The sequence below is a fragment of the Lemur catta genome, chromosome 2 (assembly GCF_020740605.2).
Source record: "Lemur catta isolate mLemCat1 chromosome 2, mLemCat1.pri, whole genome shotgun sequence".
Taxonomy (NCBI): Eukaryota; Metazoa; Chordata; class Mammalia; order Primates; family Lemuridae; genus Lemur; species Lemur catta.
The window spans coordinates 62,273,768-62,291,442 of NC_059129.1; the positions used below are offsets into that span (position 1 = coordinate 62,273,768).

Genomic DNA, 17,675 nt, shown 5'->3' on the forward strand with positions numbered 1-17,675 from the left:
TTTATATAATAAAGCAACCAATAATTTCTTTTAATAGATTTTTAATTCACTAGAATAGGAAAATAGATGATAATAATCAAATTCTCAGATCCTGAAAGCTGAACTTTAATGACTGAAGATGCTTAATGAAGTTATGTTAAATACATTAAGTAGAATCCAAAAAAATCAGTACTTTTCTCATTTTTAAAAATATTCACAATATGAGGCCATTTAGCAAATAATAGTCTTAATTTAGACAATAAAGGCAAGTAAGTAAAGAGCCCTAGGAAATCCTGATAGGATATAATTTTATTACAATGAATAAAATAGAGCAGGTTTCAATTAAAGGTATAAAATCCTTGCTTGTTTTTCTCTTGGGGAATTTATATTATACTTCAATCTCAATGTTATTTTAATGTCTAAAGTTTAACTATTATTTAAATGATGAAACTATTCATTTACATTACCGTTTTGACATTTTAACAAAATCTTTCTACATCTGGTTTGATTTAACATATTTTTAAGATTTTGCTATGAGTTTTTTATTTAAGATCATAGAAAATCCTCAGGATTTGGTTAGTAACAAGTCTTGCCATCATCTGCACATAGTCTGGGAATGGCAATACCTGTGTCTATCTAGCCAACAAAATAGGCCTACCATGGTTAAACATGTATTTAGCTTTCACACTTTGATCTGGATCCAAATAATTACAATATGTGTGAAAGAATTTGCAAGAGTTTTAAAGATATAAAAAGAATCACAAGGATTAGCATGTAATAAGCTTATAGTTTAGAGATTTTAGTTGTTGCTAACTCTACCATGGTACAATTAAATTTGGATAGTCCATGTTATGCATATTTAGATATCCTACTAATATTTTCTAATTATCTGAATATTATGATCTCTCCTAAATATTCAGGTTTTCAGTATATCCTCCAGATAATGGCAATCAGTGAAATACAATTTAAGCAGTGTCCTTATCTCACCTAAATTCCCCGAGATTAGTGGAATGTCAAGATAATGCATATGAGTATGCAGTAATGAACAATGAAAAAAGTTTCAGAACTTCAGACACTTCAGAAAGGGAATAGTATTGGAAGTTTCAACAATTTTTGGTAAACAGACTACAGCCTACCTAGTTTTATTTTGCTTCACTTTATTGCACTTCGCAGATATTGCATTTTTTACAAATTGAAGTTTTATGGTAACTCAGAGTGGAGCAAGTCTATCAGTGCCATTTTCCAACAGCCTGGGCTCACTCTATGTCTCTGTGTCACATTTTAATAATTCTCACAATATTTCAAATTTTTTCATTATTATTATGGTGATCTACGATTGATCAGTGATCTCTGACGTTACTTTTGTAATTGTTTGGGGGCACCACAAAGCACACCCATATGAGACGGCAAACTTAATCAATTCACGTTTTAAGAGTTCAACTGCTCTACCAACCAGGCATTCCACCATCTCTCTTCCTCTCCTCAGCCTCCCTATTCCTTGAGACAAAAAAAAAAAATGTTGAATTTAGGACAATTAATAACCCTATAAGTGTTCAAGTGAAAGGAAGAGTTACACATCTCTCACTTCAAATCAAAAACTATATATGATTAAGCTTAGTGAAGAAAGTATGTTGAAAGCCAAGATAGGCTGAAAGCCAGACCTCTTGTACCAAACAGTAGCCAAGTTGCGAATGCAAAGGAAAAGTTCTTGAACGAAATCAAAAATGCTACTCCAGTCAACACACAAAGATAAGAAAGCAAAACAGCCTTATTTCTAATACAGAGAAAGTGTTAGTCACTGGACAGATGATCAAACCAGCCACAACCTTCCCTTAAATCAAAGCCTAATCCAGAGCAAGGCCCTACCTCTCTTCAATTTTTCTATGAAGCCTAAAAAAGGTAAGAAAGCTGCAGAAGAAAAGTTTGAAGACAGTAGAAACTGTGTCATAGATTTAAAGAAAGAAGCTATCTCCATAACATTAAAGTGCAAGGTGAAGCAGCAAGTTCTGATGTACTATCTGCAGCAAGTTATCCAGAAGATCAAGCTATGATCATTGATGAAGGTGGCTACCCTAAACAATAGATTTTCAGTGTAGACGAAACAGCCTTCTATTAGAAGATGCCATCTAGGACTTTCATAGCTAGAGAGAAGTCAGTGGCTGGCTTCAAAATTTCAAAGGACAGGCTAACTCTCTTACTAGGGGCTAATGCAGCTGATTGAAGCCAATGCTAATTTACCATTCTGAAAATGTTGGGTCCCTTAAGAATTCTTGTAGCTCTGACTTGGGAAGGACAAAGGCAATATATGTAACTGAAATATTTGTACCCCAGTAATATTCTGAAATAAAAAAAAAAAGAATCATGCTAAATCTACTCTATCTGTGCTCTATAAATAGAATAACAAAGCCTAGATGACAGTGCATCTGTTTATAGCATGGTTGACTGAATATCTTAAGCCCACTGTTATAAAGTACTAGTTCTAAAGTACTCCTTAGAAAAAAATACCCGTTTCAAAATATTACTGCTTACTGAAAATGCACCTGGTAACCCAAGAGCTCTGATGGAGATGGACAAGGAGATTAATGTTGTTTTCATGCTTGGTAATACAACATCCATTCTGCAGCCCAAGGATCAAGTAGTAATTTTGACTTTCAAGGCTTTTAATTTAAGAAATGCATTTTGTAAGGCTATAATTGCCATAGACAGTGATTCCAGTAATGTATTTTGGCAAAGTAAATTGAAAACTTTCTGGAAAAGATTCATCATTCTCAATGTCATTAAGAACATTCATGATTCATGGAAGAAAGTCAAAGTATCAACATTAACAGGAGCTTAGAAGAAGCTGATTCCAACCTTCATGTATGACTTTGATGGGTTTAAGACTTCAGAGGTGGATATAACTGCAGATAGGGTTGAAACAGTGAGAAAACTAGAATTAGGAATGAAGCCTGAGGACGTGTCTGAATTGCTGCAATCTCATGATCAAACTTGGACAGATGAGGAGTTGTTTCTAATGGATATGCAAAGAAAGTGGTTTCTTGAGATGGAATCTACTCCAGGGGAAGAGGCTATGAACACTGTTGAAATGACAATAAAGGATTTATAACATTACATAAACTTAGTTGAGAAATAAGCAGCAGGGTTTAAGAGGATTGACTCTAATTTTGACAGAAGTTCTACCAAGGGTAAAATGCCATCAAACAACAGCATGCATTACAGAGAATTTTTTCATGAAAGAGTCAATTGATGTGGCAAACTTAATAGTCTTATTTTAAGAAATTACTACAACCACTCCAACCTCCCTGAGTAGTCAGCAGCCATCAACATGGAGGTGAGACCCTCCACCAGCAAAATGATTATGACTCACTGAAGGCTCAGATGATCCTTAGCAGATTTTAGTGATAAAGTATTTTTAAATTAAGGTATGTACATTTTGTTTATTTAAATATAATCCTATTGCATGCTTAAAATAGACTACCATATTGTGTAAAAATAACTTTTATATGCACTGGTTATGCCAGCTTTTGTGGGTCTGAAGTCACTGCAATTTAAGAGGGAGCCTCTTTAAGTAAAGGAACAAAAAAATATCTAACTTTTGAAAATTTCATTCAAACATACAGCGGATGAACACATGGATAGGGCCTCTCCTAGGGCCTGGGGAGGGACCTATACAAATCTTTTATGGTAATTTTCCCATCTATATCATATATTGAGGTTCTACATAAAGTTTTTATCCAGGGAGAAAAAAAGTTTCCCTGATTAAAAAAATTAAAACTTTGATGAAATTTCCTATCATGCTCATGCAATAATCATCAGGATAGTCAAGGATCTTTCTGAAATACAGATTCATGGTGTCAATAGTAATCCTTTTCCTTGCCACCCCTTGTTGAAATACTATCAACAAACAAGTGTGATCACTTTTGTATGTATTATTCTTGGTATATCCATAAAATTTCTGTGTTCATAAATTCTTTATTTAATCAACTATCTAAAATTTTCCAGGAAATAAATTTAAACTCATGGACCTATAACCCTCCTTTTCATCTGCTCACTAATGTATAATGTTAAATAATTAAAACAAAACTTATCTTTGAAGGATCATTCTTTTTTTTGCTCCATCACCAACATCATCACCCTGGACAATATTCATATCTCTTTGAAATGAGTGGATGATGTCAGAAGTTATTTGCCTACAATCTCCACTGGCCAGATTACACATAACTTACAGTATTATTAATACTTTCTGTATGCAGGAGTATACAGGAAAGACAGATATAGAATGTGGAAATTTCTTCAACACATGCCATCGATTACAAAAAAAATGTAAATAATGTGGTTTCAGACTCTATAACTCAAAACTCAATTTGAGCAGTAACTCCTCTTAAAGGTAATACATTCGTAAATTCAGTAATGAGGAAAAATGAGACCAGAGTTCTTCCTGACAACCCTGGGTGAAAACGCTCTAGCCAGCAATGAATAGCACTGTAGCCTGGGTACTATAACCCTGTCTCGTTCACAGACTCCTTGCAGTAACCCCATATATCTTAGCCTCAGTAGCACAGAGGAAATCTTGGTCTGCTTGAAGAAGTAAGACAGTTTTAATAAATCACAGTCTTACAATAATAAACACAGGAAATCTCTGGAAAATTGAACATCCAGTTTTTTTCCCTACCCAATACCCTGTCTTGGCTGCCAAAGCTAAAATGGACTGACACCATACTCACAAAACTTCTTAAGTCCAGAAGTCTTGAAACTAATTTGGTCTGGTGTATAATTTCCTGTACGTCCTTACTCAACATTACCTTTGTGTACTAAGGACCCTCTGCACTGCCCTCTATCGGATGGAATGCCCATGCTTCTCACGAGTGACCAAAGCAAGGAGCCTACAACCCATACCCCCTTATTGTAAATGAAGGCAAGACATTTTAATCATAATCCACTACTATGTACAAATATTCACTTTCAAATTATAAAATAGACCCAACCTACTCAAATGGATTTCTCAGTTATAAACTAAGAGACCAATGTTCCAGACAAAGAAACAAAAGTCATTTCATTCAATGACATTTCCCAGTTTCCCAAGATAAACATAACAAATATGTATTAGTTATTCTTTGTTCAGGTCAATGCCTTTTGTGACCACTTTCCTGGTCTTCCCATGTCAAAACAATCATGTTCCCAACATCATTTTGAAGTAAGGGCAAGAAGTCTCAAAGCTCCCAGTATAATTTTCTTTCCAGTCAACTGTGCTGCCTCTCATATATCATGCCTTTGTGTTTGATAATAACACTGTCAGCATTGTTATTTCCCATGCATGAAAGCAAAGTGATTTTTAAAATACCCTAGTTGTAGACATTGTATACTGACTATACACAGAGTTTCCCTTCTATATTTGCACTTCCTTCTGTAAGCCAACTCCACCCACAGTGGGTAGGTGCACCAAGAAGAAGAACAGGTAGGCCTGAGTTGCTTGAGGGAGACTAACTCACTGGAAATTAGACACTGGCAATAAAGAAGAGCTGTGGCAAAAAGGGTTTTTATTACCATGACAAGCAATGCCATCACTGCCAGTTACTAACTGGGTCATCATGTGAATCTGGAGATCTTTGTTTTAGTAAATAGTGCATAAAGCAGAACTTTAAAAAGTTGAATACAGTGTTCAATGACAAACTGCTTAATATATTCTGGTTCCTAGGTTCTATTTTATAAATCATTCACAGATATTTATTTGATTTTAAAACCCCTTTGGATGAGTTTTAATTTTGTTATTTATTTTATTCCAGTTATCTATTCCAACTTTACAATTGCCTTATTAGTTATATATTATGGTTATTGTTAGCAACTACTTGTTATTCAATTTTTGAGTCCAACAAAGAACTCAATATAGTTTTAATAGTGATACAATAAAAGCAATGAATAGTCAAATGAATAAATGGAAACTATCCAAGCCATAGAGAAATAAAAATACTTTGCCAAATCATATTATAAATGAGAAAGAGTTATGGCCCAGATTTTCTACTGCTCTATCGAAAGTACAAATTAAACAACAGATAGGGGCCGGCGCGGTGGCTCACGCCTGTCATCCTAGCACTCTGGGAGGCCGAGGCGGGTGGATCTTCTGAGCTCAGGAGTTCGAGACCAGCCTGAGCAAGAGCAAGACCCCGTCTCTACTAAAAAATAGAAAGAAATTATCTGGCCAACTCAAATATATATAGAAAAAATTAGCCAGGCATGGTGGCGCATGCCTGTAGTCCCAGCTACTCGGGAGGCTGAGGCAGTAGGATCGCTTAAGCCCAGGAGTTTGAGGTTGCTGTGAGCTAGGCTGACACCACGGCACTCACTCTAGCCCGGGCAACAGAGTGAGACTCTGCCTCAAAAAAAAAAAAAAAAAACAGCAGATAGGAAAGGTCACTAAAAGTTCAGGAAGCGTGCAACCTAGAGGATGTGGGGGAAAATTACTATACTGGGGCTACTAAGAAATACATTTATTACTGTATACTATAAGCAGAATTCAATAAAAGATCCATCCATCTTAACTAATAATAGTGTTAAGTTTATCAGTGGATCCCACATTATAGCAGTACAGGTCTGGAGTAAGTAGTAGAAGTACTGTAAAGTTACTAGCATGAATTTGCTTCAACATGTTGACATTTCAAAGAGTACATAACTATAACCTATAAGATTTTACAATTCAAATTTGAATTTGTCCAAGAAATTTATAAAATAAATGGCGTTCTTCAAAAGAATACTCTATATATTAATAATAAAGATATTTAAAATCCAAAGATGGTACAAAACTATTATTCTATGAAGTTATCATCCCAATCAGCCTTTAATTCTATAAATTGAATATGCAAGATAAACATATTTGAATAAAATTTTTAAAAGCACAATAAAATGATATGCTTTATGAAATACGCTTTCTATTTACAGGTATACTCCGTGAAAAATATATTTATATTCCTTTTATTTTATCAAGTATGGAACAAGAGAAACATTAGCATATATATCTAACTCATGTGTAGGTTTTGAAATATAAAACTTACCCATTATCTAATGTGATTTTGGTGCTATGTTACTTTTAGCATTCAGATGTATCTTTCTAATTCTCTGTGTTTACTACATATCATAATACTTCTAAAGAACTTTCCAGCAATTGAGTCAGGCAGTTTTACACCAATGTACATATACCTAAAAATTAGAAAAGTTATTTTATTTTTATTTTTTTAAAATTATTTTAAAAGCATAATTCTTTATAAACACCAGCAAAACATGCCTTTAAAATAATTATGTAACTTTTAAAAGAAGTGGTATTATATGTTTCATTTTCAGTGCTCAGTATACAAGGATAATGAATTCTTGAAAACAAGTGCTACTTGAACATACTAAAAAACTGGTGAACTAACAGTCCACGTTTAATAACTTAATGCTTTAAATTTTAAACTTGGTCTTGAGTAATGGATATGATTTTCCAAGTAGTCAAATTATATCACTATGGCACACTGGAGGTATTTTAGTTCCATCTAGACTAGTCTCTAGGACATACTGTGCATCTCCCAATGTAGATTGCACTTAAGTAGCTTAATCAGGAGTCATACTAATGAAATGAGTTTACGCTAAAATAATACTGACAATGTTTATCAACAAATGTATTACAGTAATGCAAAAAAGACCATTAAAAAGTCAGAATCAAGTCTTTCTGAGCCAAACTGGGCCTCTATTTGGCTTTTAAACAATTATGCACAGACCTTTCAAATGTTGATGCACCTAGACAGTTCTTTGAGACCAACTTTTAACATAATTTTAGTCAGATACAAAAGTGGAATTTTAATGTGACCATAATGGATTTAAAAGTTTCTTTTTCTCTCTTTTTTCTCTTTCCTATGAAAGTTTCTTTCATAGGAAAACATATTAAAAATTTGGTACACACGATAAGCTCAATAAAACTGAATAGAAGATAAGGTTAAGTGTTTCACTTTAATATTTTGTTTTGGTTACTTTTATAAATCTAAGAACAAATAAAACCCAATTTGTTAGTCAAAATGTAATTGATCGAATCAACTATTAATAATTATCATCCTATTGAAAAGCTCTGCATGCCGAGCATAATAAGAATACTAAGAGTTTAATTGGTTTTTGACCTAATGGGGAAAAAAGCCAAACAAAATTGAAAAAATAAGAAAATCTAACTAGTTTAATCACTTTTAATTATAATCTTTTTTTTTTGGCTATAGTAATGAAACTACATCTCAGCTACAGAATAAGTTACTGTTGAATGCTGAGTAATACCACACAATGTAAGCAACTCATATTTTTTCCCATTATACTGAAGATTAATCTTAAACAAGTTCAAATGGAAAAAAGCAATGTCCACCATCCCAACCAAAAAATAATTCATATTTCCATATTCTTTTCTGAGAGAGACAATGGGTGTTTTAAACATTTGTCAATATCCTTTAGACAATTGCTTCCCCTACGTGTTAAAACAGTAATAATGATGTCATTGTGCAATGGAATAATTTAAAAATATTGCATTTCACGTTAATCTCTGCCTAAAATGACAGAAATGATTAGCAGCCCCCCACACTTGACCAGAGGAATACAGGAATTTACATCACCACTATTTGTAAAGATATGATAACTAATATCCACTGTTACATAAGAAACACTTGTATAAGACATAAATCAAATTTACTGCCACATTGTAAAGAGTGCCTAGTATTCAGAATATGTAATTATTTTTATTCAAAAGGAGAAACCTTTGCAAATTTATAGAAACACTTTAATACAGCAACTTAAAAAAATGTGGGTTGTTTTGTGCTAACAAAAGAGCAACAGAAATATAATTGCTACTTTTCATTTCTGGAGTACATTGACATTTGTTCTGAAAAGAGGTCTTCCTACTATTTATTCTTTCAAAAGTAAATAATCATTACCTAAATAATTTAACACACGGAACTGAATTACATGTGCATGCCAGGCATGCCATATAGGCTACAATAGACTCTGAAAAAGTGTCAGTCTAGAATTAATAGTTTTATGAGCAGGTTTTTCTTTAATTGTATTAAGAAAAAGCACATAATTAGGTCAATTATTAGGCTTTTATTTAAAAAAAAAACCCATAACTGTGACGGATTATAAAAATGGCCCCAATGATATTTCCCCTCCCACTTGCTCTTCCACAATGCCACACCCCAATCAAAAGGTGGTATCTGTCCCTTCCCTCTGAAACTTGTTGGGCTTTGCAACTGCTTCAACTAACAGATTATGGAAAAGTAATGCTATAATATTTATAAGGCTTGGTTATATTTAATAAAAGGTATAGCACTTTTGTCCACCTCTTGGAACACTCATCTTTGGAGCGCTGAGCCATCATATTAGATGTCTAAAGCTTCCGTGCTATGATAAAGTCCAAATTAGCCCATGCAGAGAGACCACATGGAAAGGTTCTGTGGACAAAGGAAAAAAGAGTGGGGTCCAGCTAGCCCTCAGTGTCCCCAGCCACCCAGCTGCAGCTGTTCCAGCTCTGACTACCAAGTATCTGATGGTTACTACCTAAGAAACCTCTAGCTAGAAGTGCCCAATTGGGCAATTCCTGAATTCTTGATCCACAGAAACCAAAAGCAAAAACAAATGTTGTTATTGTTTTAAGCCATTAAATTTGGGGATTATTTGTTATGCAGATAACTAACTCATTGTACTGGCTTTCCGGAATACATGGCAATTGCACATATTTGAATACACGCATGCACACACATTTGTACAAACCTCCAGAATAATTTCCACAAGACACATAGTGGAGAAACATTGGACCTATTCAAGCAATCTAAAGAAACTATGGTTCATGCCATTAAACACTGGGAACAAAATGAGGTGGGAAATGGTGTGTGCTTGTTTTCTATTTTCTTGAAGAGCTAACGTATTTTCATCTGTGTGGACATAACTCTCAAAGCACAATTTTACCCACATTTAACTTTCAACAACCATCTGAAATCATTTATTAAAGAACTTAGTGTCTTCATTCCTTCTCTGAGACCAAGTATTGAACAAACAGAAATTATTTGACATGTAAGAAATTCAACATGCTCATATAGGTTGAAAAACAAAACAAGCCTTGTACATTAAGAAATGGCTTCTAAAGAAAATATACCATGAAACCTATTAATACAAGCCATTTTGCAGGTGAGCAGCATTAGTGTGTGCACCTGGACTACCAACTGGGGAGAAAAGAGGAGATGGAGGCTTCACCAGTGAATACTCCCAGTGATTTCCATTGGCTAGTTCCTAAGGCCGACTAAGATAATTAAACAGATTCTCTATCACAAAAATATGTGGAAAACCTACAGTTACTGAGTAGAACTTTCCTTTATGCCAGCATCTTAGTGTGCAGTAGAAAATAGTGTACAAAGCATAGAGTTGAATATATTAAGTCAGGCTCCTTTGGAGAGAATTTGATTTATGTCTCCCTCTCCTTTCAGCCTACATTCTCCTCTCCTCCACCTATGTTGGTAAAGGGATTCCTATAAAACCAGAAAATAGAAACTGTGGTCTTGGTAAATTTCATCAGGATCTACTTTGGGGAGATGACAGGGGCCAACTCATCTGGGCTCTAATGGACAAGCCTTGTACTGGAACCCTCCCCAGGTAATAAAGTTTTCCTGACAGTTAATTGTGCCTCATAAGCAAATAATTTGGGGGCTCTCTGCCCCCTCTCTTTCTCACTCTCCCTCTCTTTTTACTAACACACACACACACACACACACACACACATCTCCTCAATATTACCTCCTTTCTTGTCTCACTCACACACCCACCTTCTTCAAAAGCAAAAAAAAAAAAAAAAAAACCGACCCCCCCCAAAAAAAAACCCCAAAAATATGAGAGCCAGGAACTCAGTAGCAGAAGCTACAGCCTCCTGCATCTCATCAACATAAAACTAAATCTTAAACTTCAATCAAGTAAATGTGTCTTCATTGCCAATAAAGAACTAATTGTATCACACACTAAAAAGAGAGTAGGGAAAAGTTTACAAACTCCTTCTTACTACCATGGTGTTTAGGTCATATCTTTAAGTTTTAGGATAACTTGTAAATAATTGTTAGTTTTTCTTATGTACATTTCTTTCTACTTTTATAAAGAAAATCTATCTGTAGCCCCTGGTGTGAGGACTTGTGACCCATCTATTCCAACAGTTAAGAGTCAACTAATGAGGAAGCAAATATTTATAACTAAGATTTTGCATATGACACAAACACACAATGTTATGCACATTTAATGACTCTTATTTTTAAATAAGTGACATTCATTTTAATCACTTGTGAATGGAAAGGTTTAAAATCAAATGGCTACATTAAAGATGAACGTAAAACTCTAGTTAACTTTGTAAAAAACTAATGTATTTATAATTTAAATAACTTACCACTAACAGCCACATTCCGAAGTTGCAACAAACTTTATCTATTTTTATAAACATGTTTTCTTTCTGCTGCTATTGTTCACTCCATCAAAGTAAGGGGCAATCTGGACTCATTTCAGATGTTCTTACATTACATGTCACTCTAAGGAAACCTTTTTCCAGATAAGTTGTAAAGAACATGTATTTTTTAATGGCAGGTATTTTATCATCTCTAGCCATTTAGATTATAGGTGTGGGATCCTGTTTTATATGGCACCCTGCTACTGTGGAACGTTTCTTTTAGCTGGTTGAGTTAGAAAGTCTTTGCCAAACAAAACAGTAGGAGGGAAACTGTAAAAAAGCTTTAAAATGCTAAAAAAAGAAATAAGCGAACAAGCAGCAATCTAAACATAAACTAAAGGACTATTCCCATGACCTACGTTTGAGGGAAAAAATAGAAGAAGATACAAAGAATTAACAGAATACCAATTTAGAGCCACACACAGTATCTTTAGAAAGAGTAAAAACTACTTCAGTCAATATATATGTAAGCTGTTGTACTAAAATTCTGTTCCCAATCTCAGACGTTATTTTAAGTATTTTCAGTTAGACAAAGGTGACATTGTAAGATTTTTTTCCTAAAATGAGTGAGAATAATATACAATTTCAAAAGAGAAATTAAAAATGCTCCTCCCAGATAAGCTCACTGAACTCTAAGATGGATCTCAATCCAGTATCTTTCTTGGATTCAAGCACACTTCTCTTTTGCAAACACATGATTTATTTAAACCACTGTTTTTGGTGTTTGAAATGCATGTAACCAGATGAGTATGAAAGTGAAATATATATAACATATTCTTTAGTATTTGAAGGGTAGGGTATCTTTCATTATTCAGATTGAGCTCAATCCAATATTTAAACCACACACATACTTTAATCTTTAGAGAAAGGCTGAGTATCAAAACGAAGGTAGTTAACTCGTGTGGAGCCCGGATCAGCTGGTCAGTTCATCTGTCAGTCAGGTATTAACTTCAATAACACTACTGAGCACAGTCAGGAGCCAGGAGTTCTGGACTCCGGGCGTTCACACACAGGGACTATTCACGTGCCTCCTAATCCCCAACCCTGCCGCAATGCAGGCGTCACTGCTCGGATTTCCAAGGTTCAGAGAGGTTAAGTCACTTACTCAAGCTCAAGGCAGAATGTAGACAGGAACACAGTTCTAGAAGCACTTCTCACCACAGCTGTCCTCAAAAACTATGTGGGGAAATTCATTCACTCATTCGATAATACTTTGAGCCTAGGACGAGTTCACTAGATCCCAATAGGTTAAGTCATGGATTCAACTCAGGAACAAGGCCCAGAATAAATCATATCATTTTATAATCCCATCACATGTATCTACTTAATGTGAAATCAGGAGGCATTTTCCAGTTACTCACAAAGGGACTGTCTTCCCTTTTCTTTTGTCCATTTTTTCTCTTAACTAGCTGTGTCCATTTTTCCTCTGAACTAGCTGCACAAGAAGAAGTGTGGCCTTCTAGAAAACATTCCAGTTTCATCCCGGGTGTGTCCTAAATCAGTCTGAGGAATAATCTGTCAATTTCCACTATTGTATGATACTAGAGCGTGGCCATGAGCATCACTGTAGGAAAGAAGAATACTTTATAGGCAGCTTTATAAAAGTATTGGGAAATGAAAGAATCTTGAAGAGGGCTAGCAACATTTAGTGTCTGAAATGTAACTTTGGTTGGTCAGTCTTCAAGATCTGTCCTCTTTCACAATTCTAATTCTAAAGTTACACCAGGCTATCCAAGTTTTCCCCAACAGTCATCAAATATGTGAAATGAACAAAGACTAAATCAAACATAGAGATAACTTCATGAAGACTTAAAGATGATAAAGTCTCACACTCCCATAAAATTAATGGTGGCTAGTGAAACAATAATAGCTAACATTCTGCAAAATGACAATCTCAAGGAAATATGTCTAGATTAATCAAGCTATTTGTGTTTTCCTAAGGAAAATATTTGTGGCTTTCATTAGACAGGACCAAATACATGAACAAAAGAAGGAGTCAACTGCCCATACCAGAGAATTGAAAGTCATATGTTATTCTTTCTGTTCTTTCAGGCTAACTGATTCATTATTTATTTCACAATTATTTATTGAGAACCTACTTACTATGCACCAAGCACTGGGGCTACAGTCAGGAGCGAGAGACCAGGTCATTACCTTCATAACACGTATGGTCTAGGTAGCAGATGATCAGAAAATATTTATAATAACATATATATAATTATAAACAATAACAAAGGATGAAAAAAATTACTGTTTCTTTTGAGAATAAATAAAAGTAACCCTCTGTGAAAAGTGGCATGTTACTAATACTATTAACCCTATTGTGGCTTCTGCTGCCTCAAATGCATTGCAATTAAAAAGGCTTTAATGTTCAAGCCCTTTTCACATCGTCAAGTTACAACTGCAGAGAAATGAAGAAATTGAGATGTATATAAGCAAGTAGAGATAAAGCGGCTACATAGATAAAAGAGGCAGGACATGTAAACAGGGAACAAGAAGCAGACTGGTTTAGCAGGAGCTTCAGTGAATTAGGTAAAAGGGTTAAAGCTGAAAAGGCAAAAAGGGGCCACATGTAGAAGGCCTTGAATATCAGAACAAAGTTTCCAGGCTTTTTCAATGGGGAGAAGGGAACTATTAAAGAAGTTAGAATGTGACTTTGTCATGGTTGATACTTATGGAAGATTCTTTTAAAAAGCAAAGTATAAAGAAGGGAGAAACCGTGTTTAGAAATATCATTAAAGGGACTACCACAATAATTAGTTAATGAGTGTCTGAACTATTATTATATCCATGGGATTGAAAAGAAGAGACAAGCATAGGCTATACTGAGGAAGAAGACATTTCACGAGTCGGTAACCATTATGGGCCAAATGTTTTTATCTCCTCAAAATTCATGTGTTGAATTCCTATTGTGTAATGTGATGGTATTAAGACATTAAGAGCTTGCTTCCCATATCTACTTTTTACCAAATGCAGATACAATGAGAAGACGGCCACCTGCAAACCAGGAAGTGGGCCCTCCCCAGATACCAGATCTGACAGCGCCTTGACCTTGGACTTCCCAGCCTCAAGAACTTTGAGAAATCTCTGCTGTTCAAGCCACCCAGTCTATGGTATTCTGTTATGGCAGCCCTAGCTGACTAAGATAGTAATTGGATACGGAAGATAGCCCTTTGAGGATTCAAGGCCAAGACTGTTAAGGGAACAACACAGCTATTGGCATAAAGCAGGATGGACAATAATGAGTTTGATTTTAACCCATGAGTTTGAGGTACAGGTGGCACATTCAACTGAAGATTATCAGGCAGGGCAGGATTAGAAATACAGATTTGTCATCGTCATAGAAGTAACTGTCGATGTTGGAAGGATTGCCAAAGAAGAGAGCATAGATAGAGAAAAGCACTTGAAAACAGTATCTTGTGAACCTTAAAATTAGTGGTCATAAAACGATGTCAGAGATGATAGAAAAAGAGCAATTTGTGAAGTAACTGAATTAAGTGAATAGAGAACAATGAAAAGCAAGAGAATGAGATAAAGAGTAATCAGCAAAATTAAATGCTGGGGAGAGATTGAGGGACCCAAGATCTGAGAACAGGTACTGGATTAGGAAGGGAAAGTGTTTTACTGGTTACTAAATACTAATCGTTTCAAAGAACAGAGTCAAGTCTCAGTAGTGATCACAGCTGCCACATGCCTGAAAAACTCTGGATAAAGCTCTATCATGTTGTCATCTTTCAAGGGAAAATGCCAGATGACTCTCTTTGCCTTGTCATTGATATCTTTGATGCCTTATCTCTCTAGCAAATATAAGTACTAAAAGAGGCAAACTAAAGAGAATGTGTATCTCCACTTCCCCCTCTTTAACATGGGATTCTATGGGGAAGGTATCAACCACTTATTGTCACTTCCCTCCAAACAGACAAAAAGGCTAATGCACTTGGAGATATTCAGATTATTCAGAAAGTCATTCATAAAATAGCAAAGGGAGGGCATGCCACTAAATTGCTATTTTAGAGCCTTATCCTTTACTCATTATATTGGGCCATATATTCATACAGGTTTAGTATAGAGTTCCAAGTAACTTCTTAGGACTCAATTGATATAAGATATTTCATCAAAGGGGTTTTTTTAAAAAATCATATCTCAGTGCATGGGCTCATATTTTGTAAAAATATGGAAAATTAGCAATTATGTCAGGTTAATATCATAATGTATATCAAAGTATTAACTAAATAATTTTTGACAATGTTGAACTAAGGATCTAATTCAGGATTTGTGTATTTATCACACATACCTGTGGTACCCATCTGGAAGACACAAAGCTAGTCACTTCTATTACAGACAAGCCAGTTTGGGAAAGTTGATTGATAAATTCAATTTTTATATCTGTAGGAACTATAACCTATAAAAACAAAAAAATTAATTTTATAAGTAAATTGTATAGGGTCTATTGAAGCATAAACATAAAGTTACTTCCCAACAAAGCAAATGTTTTTATGATTTATAAATTCAAGTAGCAATTGAGAACAAATATAATCACATAACATATGAAATCCATATGTCTTTAAAATTTTAAGAAATATTTGTATTTAGTCTTAGCACTTGAAATAAACTCTGTAAAAGTAATAGAAAGCTACCTTTTCATTCTGCAATCCATCCCTAGGTCCAACTTCTACTATTTTAACATACTCAGGGAGTCCAGATAACCGGGTTGATTCCTAAAAGGCAAAACACAAGGAGAAGAAAAACAGGTAACTTTTGTATTGCCACAATTCCTTATTTGAAAAGTTAAAACAATTACATTTTGTTAAATTCTTGCCCCAGAATGTTAAAAAGTGAAAAATCAAAATGATGGCATAATTCAAATACTGTATTTACATTATTTGCAACATGAAGTAATTTTTTCTTATAACTGAATGATATTTAGCCTAGATATGATTAAAATTCAAAAGATTAATTTCTAAAATATAACTGTGAAATGGTTGATTTGCCCAGGACCTAAACAGCAAATATGTTGGGAAATTTTGCATGTTATGATAAATAGTTACCACCTAACCACTGCCCTCTAAAGGACAGAACCCTAGTAAGACCTAAACCTCAATATTCCACTGGGAACAACCTTGCTCCAACCAAATGTAACAAACACCTTGATCTACTTTTTCCCTGAATCGCAGATGACAAATGGTCTGGATTCTGGAACCTCTGCCCCTAGACTAGGTACTATTAACCTAGCTTAGAAGGTACATTTGCCTTCTAAACATGCCTAGTTAGAAGGTTGCTATTTAAAATAGGAAAAATAGGAATAACCTTTCTAAATTTAATACTGCAGTTCAAGTCAGAAGTAGGCGATATCTTTTCAGACTATTCTAACTAATATCTTGGTACCTCTGAGCCAAGTTGAGTGTGCATAACCCATCATTAAGTTCTTTAAATGAATAGTTGACGGAGTCAGTCCAGATCCAAAGGACCTCTACTTCAAAGTTTTTTGTTTTCCCTTTCATTAGGAATGATGAATTCAAGTTGCCCAATCCATAGTCTCACCCTGTCCTTGTAACAATCATTGGCATACACCAGTAAAGTGGCCGTTTTGGAAGCAGAATCCAGTTCATGTCGACGGCAGAGAAAAATGCTCAATGGTCATTTTAGGATCCAAAGCTGTTATTGGCTTTCTCAGCATTCTCTGCTAACTCAGTGAAAGAACCCAGATGGTGTCTCTTACAATACTTACAGACCCCTCTCCACAGTTTCCATAAAATTAGGCAATGCAATAGGCAAAAGATTAACCTACAAGGAAAAGAATGGTCATTTCTGCATCTTCTGTTGTAGGTTGTGATGCATGAAGTTAACCTGGGAGGGTGGAGGGCTGAGAGGGGAGATCTGGAATTCCCCAGCTTTAGTTTCCATTCTGTTTAGCAATCATGAAATCACACCTAGTGTACAGAGTGGCTATAATTTAAATCATGCAACAACAGAAAGCTACGACATGGGAGAAGTCCACTCCTCTTTCTTATTATCTCCAGTCCTAAGAAGGTAGAAATGAAACAAAAACAAAAACAAAACAAGGTAATCTTAAACCATGTGGTCTCATTATCAAATTGTTTCCTGAAACTGCATTTTCAACCAAAATTAGCTTGAAGCATACATGGAAGAAGAGTACTTCTTTACTAAATGGCAATGCATATCAAAAAAAGTCCATAGTGTTGTTTAAGGTGATAACAAT

At 34.9% G+C, this 17,675-nt stretch overlaps 1 protein-coding gene across 3 annotated transcripts in view; it reads right to left on the reverse strand.

The window, feature by feature from the left end:
• Positions 1-17,675, reverse strand: part of HMGCLL1 (3-hydroxymethyl-3-methylglutaryl-CoA lyase like 1) — a 136,345-nt gene that overhangs the window by 85,949 nt on the left and 32,721 nt on the right. For all 3 annotated transcript variants that reach the window (XM_045542227.1, XM_045542226.1, XM_045542225.1), the window contains exons 2-3: positions 16,093-16,173; positions 15,750-15,857 (exon numbers count right to left, since the gene is read on the reverse strand). In XM_045542227.1, the coding sequence (XP_045398183.1) occupies positions 15,750-15,857; positions 16,093-16,173 (189 nt within the window). The remainder of the gene's footprint in view (positions 1-15,749; positions 15,858-16,092; positions 16,174-17,675) is intronic.